General features: G+C 39.1%; 1 protein-coding gene across 4 annotated transcripts in view; it reads right to left on the minus strand.

Annotated features, from left to right (window-relative positions):
- Window positions 1-15918, minus strand: part of thsd7ab (thrombospondin, type I, domain containing 7Ab) — a 277249-nt gene that overhangs the window by 3856 nt on the left and 257475 nt on the right. For 3 of the 4 annotated variants that reach the window (XM_030157284.1, XM_030157282.1, XM_030157283.1), the window contains 5 exons: window positions 13783-13956; window positions 9547-9645; window positions 8325-8407; window positions 5014-5227; window positions 3163-3250 (listed from right to left, as the gene is read on the minus strand). In XM_030157284.1, coding sequence (XP_030013144.1) covers window positions 3163-3250; window positions 5014-5227; window positions 8325-8407; window positions 9547-9645; window positions 13783-13956 — 658 coding nt within the window. Of the gene's footprint in view, window positions 1-2728; window positions 3008-3162; window positions 3251-5013; window positions 5228-8324; window positions 8408-9546; window positions 9646-13782; window positions 13957-15918 lie in introns of all 4 variants that reach the window. The other variant, XM_030157281.1, reaches the window with a different exon arrangement.

The raw sequence follows: 15918 nt of genomic DNA on the forward strand, positions 1-15918 counted from the left end.
TACATTCATTTGCATGCAAACTCTACAACTATGCCAGACATTTGCTACATCGCCTCAGAGGCTAAAGAGAGTGCTGTTAGTGGAGTGGAGGACAGGATGATTTCTGTCTTTGTACTTGTCTGTGTTGTCAACACTGCTTAAAATATAGGACTGTTGAATCATGACATAACTTAGTGCCTTATGTAATTTAACAAACACTCAGGAAATGTACTAAATTTGGTATTTAGCCTAGACAATCATGGGGACAGACAGTAAAGATAATATTTGGTTATTCTCTCTGTATTATCACGTCCAATTATGTCCATGCTGCATTGTTATCTTTTGTTCCATATTGTGGAAGGACAATCCAATTAATATTTCTGAACACAAAACAAAACTTTTCCCCTAACTTTTCTCCAAATTCAGAGACTTGTGCTGGAATGGTCTCTTGAGTATTTGGATACTTCACAGAACTACACTGGACAAAACGTAAAAAAAAACAAGCAGAAGACATCCCAAGAGAACTGTCTGAGGAGAGATTTTCCCTGATTAAAAGCTGACAGAATCATTCCAGAGATAACGAGACATCGCAGCAAACATGTCAACAAGTAGCTAACTTTTCTGCTGCTCAACGAAATTTCAGCAAAGTTCCTCATGTACTCAAATATCAGCTGCAACTATTAATCCATAAAACTGTCCATGTCCCCTTCATTTTTACAGTCTTTAAATATATGGTAGTTTGAAAACTGGAGGACAAACTTAGGTCAATCAGTAGTTTATTCCTTTTGTCGCCACTAGAGAGCAGCATGTCCTCATCCTAGTGAAAACACCATAAAGACTTGAAACTCTGTACATTTCTATTGGATTTGCGGATGACAGAAATTCCCCGTGGTAATATTCAGCTCTCTTTTATCTATTCATGTCATTATGAGTCTGCTGTGTAATGTAGAGTTTGTCTACTGCACACGAAACAAATCTAATCACTTTCTGCCGCTTACATACTGAGGACAAAGAATAAACTACTTTAATACAAATACCTCAATATACAGATGAAGTTGTAACTAGTTTATTTTATGTAAGCAACTGTATGCACTTGTGGTATTGTTTAGCACCACAACGTTGTTCTCTTCCAGTAACATTTTACAGGATGATGTTCAGTGTCTACTTAGTAAAACTGCTACACTACAGTTACACCACCTTAAAAGCATAGAAGATCTGTACATTTCTATTGGATTTGCGGATGACAGAAATTCCCTGTGGTAATATTCCCTGTGGTAATATACACCACCTTAAAAACATAGACCCACTCTTGACTTTTTATACTCCAGAAATGAATGTGTGAATAATATTAAATCAGGTGTTTTAACCTTTGACATAAGCTCTACTCAAAGCCCACTTATTCATTAGTTCTATACTATTTGACTGGATCAATCTGCTTCAACCACACATTATACAGAGCTGTGCATTAGAAATCCTATCCTGCTGCCCTAGGAGCAATTATGCGGGAAGAAGTACAGTGCACTGAGTCCTATCACCTGTTTCTGGTATTATGGACCACTTTTGTCGACTAACAATTTACAATATCTAGTTTACTTAGTCTGTTCATTTCTATTCACAATGTGTCCCTTTTCCCCACCCCCCTCTGGGGGAGTGGCTACTGTTTCAGATGTAGTTGCTTAAGGCCCAACAACGATAGGACCTGAGGTGACTCATCAGTACCCTGTCCTGACCTGTGACCCCGGACCTCCTCCCTTGCCCTCACCTGTCTGGACAGACCTCCTCACCCTCACCTGACTAGATGTACCCCCTCAGCTGTCTGCATGTGCCCCCACCCTACTGCATCCCTTACAGACTGGAACTACATCAGCAAATGGATGTCTGTCAGTCCTGGTCTCAGCTACAACTTGTCTGTCCATGGGAGTGGATCTCTCCGTCACTGTGGTTCTCCCTGAGGTTTCTCTTTTTCCCACTGTTTTTTTGTTTTTTTTTTTGGAGTTTTTTCTTGCCGAAAAGGAGGGTCTAAGAACAGGGGATGCCCGGGACATTGATCCATTTGCTTCATCGACTGTTTAACTAACTAATTTCACTGTTTGCTTATTTTCTTTGTGTTTTTTATTAATTCAGCAAATTCTGTAAAGTCCTGTGAGGTGACCTTGTTGTGATATTGGGCTCTACAAAAAAAATTGAATTTTTGTCATTGGTCTACTTCTCTCTGATATTTGAGAACTACTGCAACTTGACCCATTATAAAATCTCATAGTTAAATTAAATTTAAAAGTAAGAGACTGTTTTTTTTAGTTTATATGTGTTCGTGGTTAAGTGACAAACCTTCAGAATCCTCAATCAGTCTTTAATAAGTGACTGATGGATTCATTTCAGAGTGAACTCTTCACACTCTTTAATTATCAACATGACTCTTCATACAATTTTTTGGGTTTGTGTCGACACAATACACATGCACCCTTTCTGCATTTCCATAGTTTGGGAAGCTGGACAGGTTTCATGTGCCTAGTGAGATTTTGTGATGCATTACCGGTAGTTGTACTTTTTTTTTTTGTTTGTTTCTGTACAAAAACTCTAAGTCTAGTATAATTACAGAAGTCAGACAGGGGTCACTTTTGGGGGAGGTGTAAAAGTGTAAAAGGATGTAATCTTAGAGCAGATCTATTGACTAGTTCTTTAAAGACTTCTAGCTAAAGAGGGTGTTAACTGGCACACTAGTGGGTCTGGAAGCTCTGCTAAGCCTCACCTGCACCAGCACCTTCACTCAGCCAGTCAGGCAGGTCATGTGACACATTAAGGGTGGTCACAGAGTCAGGTGAAGCACTGCTGGGGTTTACAATGGAGGCTGTGACAGGGGCCCTTCAGCCCTCCACATCCTCAGGAGCTGCTGACGCTTTGAGCCAGCTCTTGGCAATCGGGACAGGTGTAAATCATCTCTTGTGCATTTTGGCCCACCCAGACCGCCGTCCCATTGGCGTCACATTCTTGGGCTTTAAGAGTGCGATGCACCTTGGCACAGTAGCTGCTGCTCTCACGAAACAAGATGGCATGAGAAGAATGAAAAGTGAAAATGAGGAGATAAAACCACACAAACACGGAAGGGATGTGGGTGAGGGGGGGATCAGTGGGGTTGTTTGTATGAATGATGATAAATAGAAGGAATTAAATTTGTAAACTCACCAAGCTAGGTATATCATAGACACTATGAATATGAGGAGCACAAAGGCTCCGGCTGCTACACCATACACCCACATCTTCAGCTTCCCATCTGTGGAGGAGGAGTTCTGTCAGTTTGTCTGTCTGTGATCTCTTCATTGTGCCACCAATAGACACTAAAGCCTATTTATTCTCAGAGTATTTGGCCACAAACTTGACTTTTCTTCTTCAACGCTCAAACATGTTTTAGATAATGTACAAAAGTATCAAACGTACAAACATGCAAGAAAAACGAGCAAGCATTTGGATGATAAACGATACAAGGGTTACATGATGGCAACTGGCTGCTCCTGACACATTAACTCAATCTGTTGTGCACTCCTGCATGCTAAATGTTTCTTTTTCTGTCATGCACCAGCAGTCCCAAGACTCTGGGCAGAAACACCTCTCACATGTTAATGTCGCCACAGTCCAGATTAGACAGGAAGGTTTGGATATGCAACAGAGAAAACATCTTTGGTACCATGCACTTACAGGTACATGTTTTCACTGAAATGTCTCTGTAACAGAATCCCCTACAAAATAAAGAGAGCATGTTGTTGTCATGTGAAAACCTCATTTTAATTTTTATCTTCAGTACAAGGATTATACAGGGCTCTCAGAGTTCATCAGAAGCTCTGTTTAATATAAGTTTTTAGCCTTAACTTAAAACGCTGCAGCAGCAAGACTGTATCTCACAGCAGCAATACATATGGAAATATGTTAAATATGTGGCTTCACCTTGCACACAGAACTCTCACATCCTTATTTTGCAACACTTTCTTCAATGATACACATCCACAATTAACTAAGAGGTTTATTAGCAGACAGTAGTATCATATAAGCTCTTAATCAGACTTCATTTGCATTGGTCCTTGCAGTTTTAATTGTCACTGTTGTTTTCAGGTTAATCTTTTGGTTAACACTTTGCTAGTCGTTTTCATGAGGACTTCACATCTCATAATCATATTTGGGGTCATGCATTCTTTCATCTGACCTTTTTCAGTTTCCACAAATCCAGGCCTGAAAATCTCCAATGAACTTTAGTCATTCATTCATTCATTCATTTTCTGAACCCGCTTTATCCTCACTAGGGTCACGGGGGTCGCTTGGAGCCTATCCCAGCTACAAAGGGGCGAAGGCGGGGTACACCCTGGACAAGTCGCCAGTTCATTGCAGGGCTGAACATATAGAGACAAACAATCACTCTCACATTCACACCTATGGGCAATCAGTTAGTTCCTCAAAATTAACCTACAGCTGCTTGTATATTTAACTCAGACTTATAGCACCTGCTGATAAATATCTGTACTGCAATATAAAGGGATAATTTCTCTTAGAGTTGTCGTGAAGAAATTCTCAGTCTCCGCTCTTGTCTTCAGGAGATGTTTTGTAGCTGCCCACTCTGTTTTTTCCTTTACATTAGTTAACGAAACCCATTCAAAATCTCCTCTAATGCATTATTTTGTGGGAAAACATTTGTGTTTACTGATGTGGAACTACTTTCTGAAATGTAATTCTGGGTCAGAAGCATTAAAAAATGTAGTGGATTTTTGTAATTACAGCTTGACAAGTGGAAAATAGGAGCTTCCGAGGAGTAAATGTAGGCAGGGTTAGTTCCAAAAGCATGACAGTTTACAAGATTAAAGGTTTTCACTTGACAGCAACAACAAAATTCTTCCGTTGTGTGCAACTTTCCTCTCCTGAAGCTTGGCACCAGTTCAATGGAACAGACACACACACAAGGGAGGTGTGTGTCATATTGGTTTTATATTATTAATTTGTTGTAAAAAGCAGCAGTAATTTAGTATTCTGAGCAGTGTGTGGCGTTCTGACCGGGTCCGTAGGGCTGCAGGTACCAGGTGCGGCCGGTGCGGCCCGGTTGGATGGTGCTGGGCAGAGTGGGGTTAATGGCACGGCTTGTCTTCACGTCGGCCTTCTTGTCTCCCGCTGTGGGGATCTCCAGGACGGGGATTGGGGCACACCGATCCAGTTGCCCGGTGGCAGACAGCAGCTCTGTGAAGCCCTCCTCGCACATGCACACAGAAGCCTGCAGGGGGCAGCGCAAAACCACATTTGAACAGTGTACACAGGGAGTGTTTGGTAGTATCTGAAGTGGATTAATGTGAGGGAGCTTTAGTGAGGTTTTGTTTGTAGGACATGCATCTGAGCTGTCAGAATCACCTGGTCCAGGACAGATGCAGGTTAAGTCAGCAGCTGGGTGTCCTGAGCCACCCTCTCACTCATTTATCCAATCGACATAAAAGCATCAGTTCTAGAAAAATTCCAATCACTTCAGAGCATATCTGTGACCTGCTGCCCCCAGCCCCATACATTTAGCAAACCTGTTAGCCATTCAAGCAGAAAATTAGATACTATTACCACGGGGTGCTTCAGGTTATTCAGGTTTTAACCTTTGTATGCGTTAAGTGGAGGTTTGCTGGGCATCAATACTCTTTGAATTAACACACATACCTCTTGACAGTGTAATTCTGCTGTTCCACAACCAGTAAGCATACTTCAAAAGCATTTAAGTCTGCAAACCTTAGCACCTAAGCCTCTCTGAAAACCAAGGGAAAGCTATGTCTGTTTGGGTGATAGCACTCTCCTGCGCTTGTTTGTTGACCCAGTAGAATTTTACACTTTTCAATAAGAAAAGTCTATAATTTAATCTATAATATTATTTTAATTATAACATAGTTTTAGAAACATTTAAAAAAGCATCTAAGACAAAACTTGCTGTCATACCAACTGCAGTCATTGGATCACAAGTCATTTTAGTTGGTTTTGACACTGTCCACATTGCATGTCCATTTAGTTAGCTTTTGTAGTGTCCTAAACCACTGTGATGCAGCATCAAAGCCTTAGGATGATGGAAAACCCTGTTAGATGTTTACTATTATCCTTCTATAATCTTTTGAAACACAATATCTTTAAGATAATGGTAAACCTCTGTCACTGACTAGGTTCATATCACTAAAATCTGTGTTTCCACACTTATTTCCAGATTCCAAACACATTTATTTCAAAATGAGACAGAGGGACATGGGCATCTGTGTAAATTTAAATAGGTAGATTCCATGACAGCCAATTTCAAATGACAGTACCCTATAAATGATTTTATATCTATGAAGCTTACTGAAAGTAGAAGATGAAATAAGTGTAATAAACATCTAAACTTTGCAGACTTTCATGCAGTTTGCACCTGTATATAAAATCTATAGCACATTGACCAATGGGGAACCACGGGTTCTAGATCCTCTGATACAGTTCATTCCTTTACTTTCTTTTTAAATTCCACTGGCATTTTCAGTTAAAAAACCTCTCAGCTGGCATGTGTGTTTCTGCATATGAAATCTGACATCATGGCAGCGTGGCCCGATTGTTTATCTGTTGCTAGGTAACCCACATCATAGATGATTCTATGATTCTGGGCACAGTAACATGATTGTAAGGCTATTGTATTCCAAAATGACTAATATCTCCCAAAATACTGGTCCCATCAACTTGCTGTTTTCACTAGTCTCTTCCTTCACCAAATATACATAATTTTGCCAAACTGCAGCAGTCAGCTCTTTCCGGATTTTGTGTGATGCCTGAGACACACAAAGTCCACTTCCCTTTTATAATTTAGATCATATATGAAATTTTCAGTGATTTGAAGTGTGGACTTTCATCTTTAATTCAAGGGATTTAACAAACATTTTGCATTAACTATCTTTGCTACAGCCACCTTTGGTTGCTGCTTGTTTGTGGGTCTTTCTGCGCTTAAATTATTCTTCAGTAACTGAAAAGCTCCTCTACTGGGTTGAAATCAGGTGACGGATTTGGACACTGAAGAACATCCCATTTCTTTACCTTCAAAAGCTCTGCAGTATGTTTTGGGTCATCATCCATCTGCAGTAGGAAGCATCATCCTATCAGTTTAGCAATATTTGTCTGAATTTGAGGAGAGAGAATAGCCCTGTATGCGTCAGAATTCATCCTGTTACTTCTATCAGCATCACATCATCAATAAACACCAGTGACCCAGTTCCACTGGCAGACATACATGCATCACTGCCTCCATCATGGAGGACATGGTCTCCTTTGGATCATGAGCTGTTCCTTTCCATCTCAAGACTTTTCTCTTACCATCATTCTGGTATAAGTTAATCTTGGTTTCATCTCTCCAGAGAATCTTATTCAAGAACTGGGGAAGCTTTTTTTTTTTTTTTTTTTTAAGATATTTTGTGATAGATTCTAATCTGGCCTTCCTGTTGTTAAGTATTGCCAGTGGTTTTGCACCTTGTTATTATCCTTGGTCTGGCCTGATCCAGACTGGGTTGAGATAGGCAGGGCCTGATAGTTCTTATGCTATGCACTTTTGTAGCTGCAGAAAATGTGTGTGTAAAAGAACTGGTATTTAACCAAGTGTTTGCTCAGCATCTGAGGTGGTCAGAATGGTATTAAACATGTCAGCACTCCAACAGTTGCCATGCCACTACGAGAGAGAGGCATCCATTTTATAAGTCATATCAACATGCTAAATCATCATTTTATACACAGTAAGTTTACTGCGTTAGAATTACAAGATTTTCAGACTTAAATAACTGTTAAACTTGAATTTTGGTTGTGTGACTATGGAAGAGCTCTAAAACACTTGGACCAATTCAATGTTGTAAATCAATCCAATAGCAAAGCTACATAAACCAGCTTCTGTGGAAGTAAACTATTTTTGTTTAAGCTGGCACACACTGTCATGTTCAAATTAATAAAAATCACATTTTCTTGGTATGAAAATGGAATCGCTTTACAATTTACCAGCTGCTGTGTTTGCTGGACAGAAACATATAGCCTTGATGGCGATGCTTTGCTGCTGAGTGAAAATATGGAAAAGCAGGTTAACATCTCAATGCTGCCATCATCTCATTCCCTGTTGCACTGAAATCCAATTCTTCTGGCAGTGTGTCACAGTAAATACATTGAGAGTCACTCATCCACAGGACTTGTGCTTTTGGCTTTATGTCCTTTATTGTTTTGATTCATTTTACTGCGCTTTTGTTGTGCATTTCTGTCTACAAACCAACTTCAATTGGAGGAGATTTGCTTTTGTTTCATTTTGTGGTTAGTTGGATTTGTGATGTTGTGAACAAACAGGAGCTTACCTCACTGCAGAAGGACTTGGGCATGAGACAGGGGGGGTCACAGGAGCTGTTGTCCATCGGAGGGTTCATGGGAGGACAGCCTCCTGAAGTTCAGAGACAAAACCATCACGTATATAAGTACATGAGAGAACAGACACAGCTCTGTGTTCTGGTAGATGCATCGATTTCTATTTTCAAATCAAACTGCACCTATGGCTCCCTGCAGCTCAGGTTTATTGTAGGCGTGTGTGCATGTGTGTGAGTGTTTTACAGACATTGAATAGCTCTACACTTCAGAGTCTACAGTCTGCCCTCACCCACCTCCTTCACTGCTTTCACAAGGAAGTCACATACACCTTCAGTGCTGAAAGTTGAAAATAAAATATGAAAATCTAACAGTTTTTTTATGCTTGAAAACTTGTCAAGACCTGCTGATATCTTGGTTAATTGACAGCCAAAACTCCCAAAACGCCATAGAAGTACAGAGCAACTGATCAAGGAAAAACTGAAATATTGGTCGTTGGTCGAGACATCAAGCATTTACACTGGAGAAAAGGAAACGTCAGGCTGACACAAGGTTTCTGTGACAATAGTTCCTTAATGTCAGAGTGAAATAGTCTTAGGAAACTACAATATATATTTGAGATAGACTCATGATCACTGGAATAAGACTGTTCTTTTTTAATTAACAATATTAATATTCCGATGCATCCACTATGCAGCTCTATAAGGTCAATCAGTTCCTGTTCCCCTTAAAATGGCACATCTCACACTTTGACAGATTGTCACCAAATTTGTCCAAAACGTTCAGTTAGATGCAAGGATGAAATGAAGATTTTGGTGGCCAGAGATCAACTTGTCAAGTCTGTCACCAATTACAGGTTGATACTAATGGAGAGACCTACAAGAACAGATTATGATGCAAAGACTGAGAATGCATTTGACTGAACTTCACAGCCTGTCATTCACTCAACTTTGTTTGCAGAGTTAAGAAATCTTTGTCTTTGTACAAGATAGTGTGCAGTGAACCAAGGAATACAAGGCCTTCAGCAAGAAATCTCAGTGTTACATTTGCCCAGATCTGAGGTACAGCTCAGTAGAAGGTTAACCTCACAGTGACATCATAATGCTGTGTAAAAGCTATTTTCTCTCCCTCACTCAACATGACAGCATGTTTTTATACTATTATGAATGCTACCTGTTATATAAAGTGTTGTTGCTTGGTAAATGTCCCAGTTCTTACCAGTGACATTGAGTCCATCTGAGCGCTGACACCAGATGAATGGTTGGCTGGAGTTTGAACGGACGCTGCTGAACCATTTATACTCATAACATTCTCCCCCTGAAAGCACAATAATAAACAGTTGAGTGGTATCCAGAATGTTCTGTACTACAGGAGTGATCAGAGAGGAACATTTATCATGTGAGCAGCAGATTAATAAGCATCTGCTTATTAGGTTATGGCTCTATAATAGGCTGCTGTCATATAGTATCAGTATCAGGTCCTATGCACTCAGGGGTCCAGTTCAATGTTTTAATCTTCAGTAAGAGCTTTTGCTTAATGACTTTCTATTAGTATTATTATGACTTTATCAATATCTGCATCAGTGCAGTAAATGACCAGATATCCCTGTGGAGTCCTGTGTAGCCAATCAGCAGTCAGACCCGCTCTGTGAGCCTAAATGAAGTATTTAACCTTGAACAAAAGACAGATCTGTGTGTCATCCCCAGAGCTGGTTCAGTATCAGCGCTTCTGTTCACAGCTCGTCTCTACTAGAGGCGTTCACGAGACTATTTGTGAGCCGCTGGAACATCCTCATTCTCATCATTTCTTTGTTTCAACAGCTGAGGTCATTTTTTTCATTGTGTTATCTCTGAATCAGCTGGTACTTCCCACCACATTTAGGAGCAGATTGCCGTTTTATTATTGCTGAAATATTTCTCAGAGGAAGAGTTGCTCCTAAAGCAAAAAAAATGTCAGGGACTGTGTTAAAGCCAAAGAGAGAATAATAGAGTGTTCTCAAAGATTCTTTGGTATAAGGTACTCCAGTATGAAAACAGCAATGAAATCACACACCAAGAAACATAAATCAACCTGTTACTTTATTGTACTGCACACAAATGAAGTCAGGATTTTAACAAAAGCCTTTTTAAAAATGTCACTCAATTTCACAGATACTGTGATTTAACGCCCCCACCCCCGAGTTGAGAACACCTTCATTTTTTTTTCTTCCAAGATAATGAATAACTAGCACCACATAAAAGAATCAGATGGTTTTTGTTGTTAGTGTTGTCATTTTGTCTTTACTGTTCATGTCTCTTCTAAACAGCTAGTCCTAATAATAGTTTTCCTTGATCACTTCCACACCGTAACCAAACCTACTCACTAAACAGAAAAAAATGTGACTTCTGCTTTGATGTACAAATTGTATGTTGTTACTTTTTGACTCTGGTAAATATGGCAAAAATATCTCTATGCATTCTTTATCAGTTGGGTATTTTTACAGTACATTTACAGTTGATTTCACTTCAGTACATGGAGGAATTAAACACTGCAACCAGCCCCCACATATGGACATGTCGCACTACCGTATTTGTACAGTAACACCAGACAGACTTAAATATTTCTGGTTTTTTAGCAGGTGATGTCCAGTGGTAAAGTGCATAACAATCACCTACTTTGGGTGAGTGTTAATATCCCCTGAACTGAAAGGCCCAGATCTGATAATTGAAATACTGCCTTCCCCACCATAGGCGATGAAGAGTAGAGGACAAAGCAGTGAAGTCTATAACTTTGCCATATGTCACTATACTGTATTTTACAGACTCAGCCTTAAACCTTTGTAAAACATTAAAACATGCCCCACCTGATCATTCTGATTTATTTTCAAATCTATGAATTATATTGACTTTCAGTGGAAATGTAATACAAAAATGTGGAGATTAACCGAATAACTGACTCCAATCGATTAGAAAAGTATTCATTTACAATTTTCCTGAACTGAAGCTTTGTTTCCTTAATTTTGCTGCCTCTAACATTGGTTCCACTGTTATGTTTCACACAGATACTTACTGTGACTCACATGATGCCAGGATCGACACAAACAACATGGAGTGTAGCTCAGAAGAGATGAGGACAAAAAGGTAGAAACTGTCTATATGTTCACTTTTCTTCATTGGAACCATCACTTACTCCTTCAAACCTTTCATACAAACATTTGTTATTTTTTTAAGTTGTATGTTAGTGCCTTAAGTTGTTAGCAAGTTAGTAGGTTGGATACATATGTGTTGAAGACTGCAGTGCTGCACTATAGATCTATAGTGCATCTATAGATATTTTTTATATATACTTTTAAACTGTCATTGTTATTTCTAGATAGATCTTTTTTTATACATCCTTTTACTCATTAATTGTAGCCTACAAAATTCTCAGTGGGTCTGCTCCTATCAACTTAGGTGCACTGATAAAAGCTTATGTTGCCCCACGACCACTTCGCTCATCTAGGGAATGTTGTCTGGTGGTCCTGAAACCTTGCACAAGACAATCCAGGCTCTTTTCATGGGTCGTTCCTGAAACGATGGTCGTTCCTGGTGGAATGATCTACTAAGCACTATGAGAACAGGGGCGTCCCTCTTCAAGAAGCTCCTGAAGACCCAGCTCTTCAGAGAGCACCTCCTGTCCTAGCACTTTCAAACATTCCATTTCAAATGTCTTATTATGGTTATTCTGTTGTTTTACTTGGTATTTTTTATTGCACTGTTTTAAATTGTACAGCTGTTTTTTTATGTCTTCTTAATCTATTCTTGTATTTTTTAGTCTATAATTTTGCTTTTTAATGTTCTGTATGACACTGTTTTTAATTGTACAGCTGCTTTATGTCTTTAATCTATTCTTGTATTTTATTTTATTTTATTTTTATTTATTTATTTATTTTTTTGGTTTTCCCCTGTAAGTCGCTTTGGAAAAAAGTGTATGCCAAATGCATAAATGTAAATGTACTTTTATACTTTTTGTGGCTGCTGTTTCAGCTGGTTCTGGAATAAAGGACAAGTCGTTTGTTGTCAGACATGTCTTTTTTTCCCCCATCTATTCAAGTAATTATTTAATTGAATCGAAGAAACTAATCAATAAATAAAGCATTCCATTTAAAATTGTGACATCTAATACATTAACATTATTTAAACTTTTTTTTTTTTCTTTTCCCATGACACCATTTACTGTGAAGTAACCATGTAAAAATAAATAAAGCTCTGTAGGATTAGTCTACAGTAAAGTGTGCAGCTGTGCTATAACTCTCCCTCCCCAGGCTCTGTTCTCCGTCGCTCTCCTCCCTCTCCTTCACTGGTCTTAGCTGGGCCACTCCTCCCCCATGTGCCTCGAGTGGTGTTGCTGTGAAACCAGGTCAGGTTGGAGAACACTGCTGTGGGCCTGTGACTGTACAGTAGCTGGGGAAGTAGGAGGAGGAGGGAAGTGGGGGCTGTGGAGCACACTGAGCCTATGGCTACGGCAGATGATGGTGGTGATTCACTACCCACGCTGCACTTCCTCACTCTAATGGCTGATTAATGCACCTGGGGAGCTCCACAGATCACAGCAGTAAATGAGCGTGGGGGTTTCCTTCGTTTGGAGTTCTGACTGGTGAAATCCCATCGAAGGGAGCAGCAATTGACCCAGTGTACACATGTGGAAAAGAAATGATAGCAGTGCTACCAGGTTGGGTCTGCATCAGCATAGTGACTCATTAGTTAGAGCTGTCACCCCCAACAAAACAAAAAAAAAAGAACCAAAAAAACATGTCCTCTTCTCACTCTTGTCCTTTCAGCACTAAACTGAGACGGGGTCTGTGTGGGTCCACGGTGCTGCTCCAGTTTCCTGACAGCCCAAACATGCAGGTTCAGATGGACAGAAGACTAAACAGCCTGCAGGTATGAATCTATGTGTCTGTGTGAGTTAGTCCTGTGATGCTCTGACCATCCAACATGGTGCCCCTCCTTCACTCAATACCAGGCAAGACACACTGATGAGTGCTTAACATGTCAATAGTTTTATACTTAATACAGTTCACATGAAAGTACAAGCCATCACATGTCCAGATTTGAGTCCAGATTCAGTTTAAAACAGCACAACTAATATTTAAAGCTTATCCCCCCCAAAAAAAGAAAATACAAAAATTGTTGTCAGTGAGAGAAGGGGGATACAATTTAAAAGGGAAACTGACATTCACACAAATATAGATATTTAAACACTATAAACCAGAGATGTAGCAAACATCCACACATCAGCTTTAATCTTTTATGTTGTTTCAGTCCTACAGTGTGTTTGTTTCATCATTTTGTGCCTTTTACTGTGTTTTCATCTTACTATGTTTGTCATGTGTGATATTTACCAATGGATTCACCAAGCAATTGTCCTCTCTATGTTATTGTTTCATCCATTTAGCCTGAGATCAGATCAGGTGTGATATTTGCTCAGACTCACCAGTGCAGGTCTGAGACTCCCAGGCCTGGTCTGGACACATCTGCAGGTTTTCGGGTTCCTGGGCCAGTACAGCTTTGGATCGAACCTGTACGGAGCCAAAGTCCACACCAGCCCCTTTCACACAGATGCTCACACATGGACTCCAGTCTGACCACTCCATCAGGTAACATTCACCTGCACAAACCACACACAGGAACACTGACTGTTACCAGGTCTCTCTGACAAGACAACACAGGTCAGATAGAAACGACTCTTTTTCTTTGTAACATTCACATTTCACATTCATGATGGTCCCACTGTGTTGTATGAAGAGCAGATATGCTTGTCTGTATGGCACTGACACAGTTTTATCAAGTAGGACCTACTTGTTTGTGTCACTTGACCTCATTATTCTTCTAGATGTAAACACTGTGATCACATAAGACAGTCTGCACATTGTTCTGCCACTCCACACACTGACAGTCTTCATAAATGACTAAACTATACAAACAAGACATCTTTATACCAAGGTTAAGGTTTTTATTTTTATGTTAAGCTTTATTTTAAACCCTTCCAGATATGGTAGCAGTATTTCAATGAAATGTGTTTAAAATACATAGAGGCTAATTATGTTGACAATCTGTAATTAAATACTTTAAGAGCTGATGTTTGTATACTTGACAGGCTTAAACAATCAGTTTTTATGCATGCTTGTTTCCATTCATAAAATTTGTGCCGGAGTCTGTTTGAGTGTGAAGCTAGACATCAGTGTTTCCAACTCCTCAGTAAGGAAAATATCTATTGTTTGTCCTAAAGGTCACCAGAAGTAGCTAAATGATATCACCTAATTTGCATAATTGTAAATGTGCACTGCAATTATTGAACAATGTAGTGGTGTGGAGAAAAAAAGTAAGTATAATAAAAAATCCTAAATATGTTTAGAACTACAAATGAATGTTTAATTCTTGTTTTTTTTTTTCAACCCTCCTCCTTTATCTGGGTTTGGGGACCTGCTAAAGTGACCCAAAAGAGACACTCTGGAGGAGTTACGTAGGTTATTTATTTGTTTGTTTGTTTGTTTAGTTTTTATCACCATTTTCTTAAGTCTGGTTTGGTTTTTCACTTATGGTCCACCTAGGAGCCTATAAATAGTAAACACAGTAAAACATAAACATTTTTACCAGAGCATTTTTAATTTTCAGTCTACATTAATCAATTCATTCATTAACAATCTAAATGAACCAAAGAGAGACAATAGAGAAAACTGTCAATGAGGACTGTTTTATATTCAATGAAGTAATTTGTTTTAGACAAAGAACGATACATGCCTTCACGTCAGAGTCTGCAAAAGTCTCCAATAACATCAGAAAAAGTAAATATATTTGTTGCATTATTTATTGTATTATTTTTCACTGTAATGGTCCTTGTCTTTGGTGTCATAACCTCTTTACTAATATTTACAAAACAAAACATGTCTAATATGAATATACATCTTTAAATGTGGCGTGAATTAATCTACAGTGTTATTCTAGTCTTTCTCATTGTTTTCATTTTGTTGCATCTAACACCATTTTTGTCTTATGGTTTTGACATAGGATTTCATCTGCTCATATCTTTTAGTAATAGCCATCTAGTGTAAATCTTTCCTTTAAAAACTGAAAGAAATGATGATTTGAAATTCATTGTTAAAATAATCTTCACTAACTGATGTGAAAATGTTTTTATGAATATTTTTGGCTGGCTCTAAACCAGCTCGGTACTTGCATAAATAATATATGCCATCTTAGGAGTGAGTGGAAATTGTTTTGATATGGTCTTCCTAACATGAGGATTTGTTTACTCCTTCACACATATATTGGATGGGACGAACTGAAATGTGGGAAGAGGAGGTTGGGAAATGAATGATATTCTTATGTGTTCATGTTGAGCACATTTTGTGTAGTTTCTTTAAATGATTAAAGGTGTGGGAGACTTTCGTGACCAATTTTTTATCAGATCTGTAAAACCTCAGTCATGGCCAAAGTATCATGAATCCGTAAGTCTTTCTGTGATTACTTACCTGAATCTCTTGCGTTACTGGCAGCAGCAGCTGCTACGGACACGAGACGGAAACGGCAGGAGCTCCCTTCCCTCTATGCATATTCCTCCAGCTGTTTC

Source organism: Sphaeramia orbicularis, chromosome 16, assembly GCF_902148855.1.
Source record: "Sphaeramia orbicularis chromosome 16, fSphaOr1.1, whole genome shotgun sequence".
Classification (NCBI taxonomy): Eukaryota; Metazoa; Chordata; class Actinopteri; order Kurtiformes; family Apogonidae; genus Sphaeramia; species Sphaeramia orbicularis.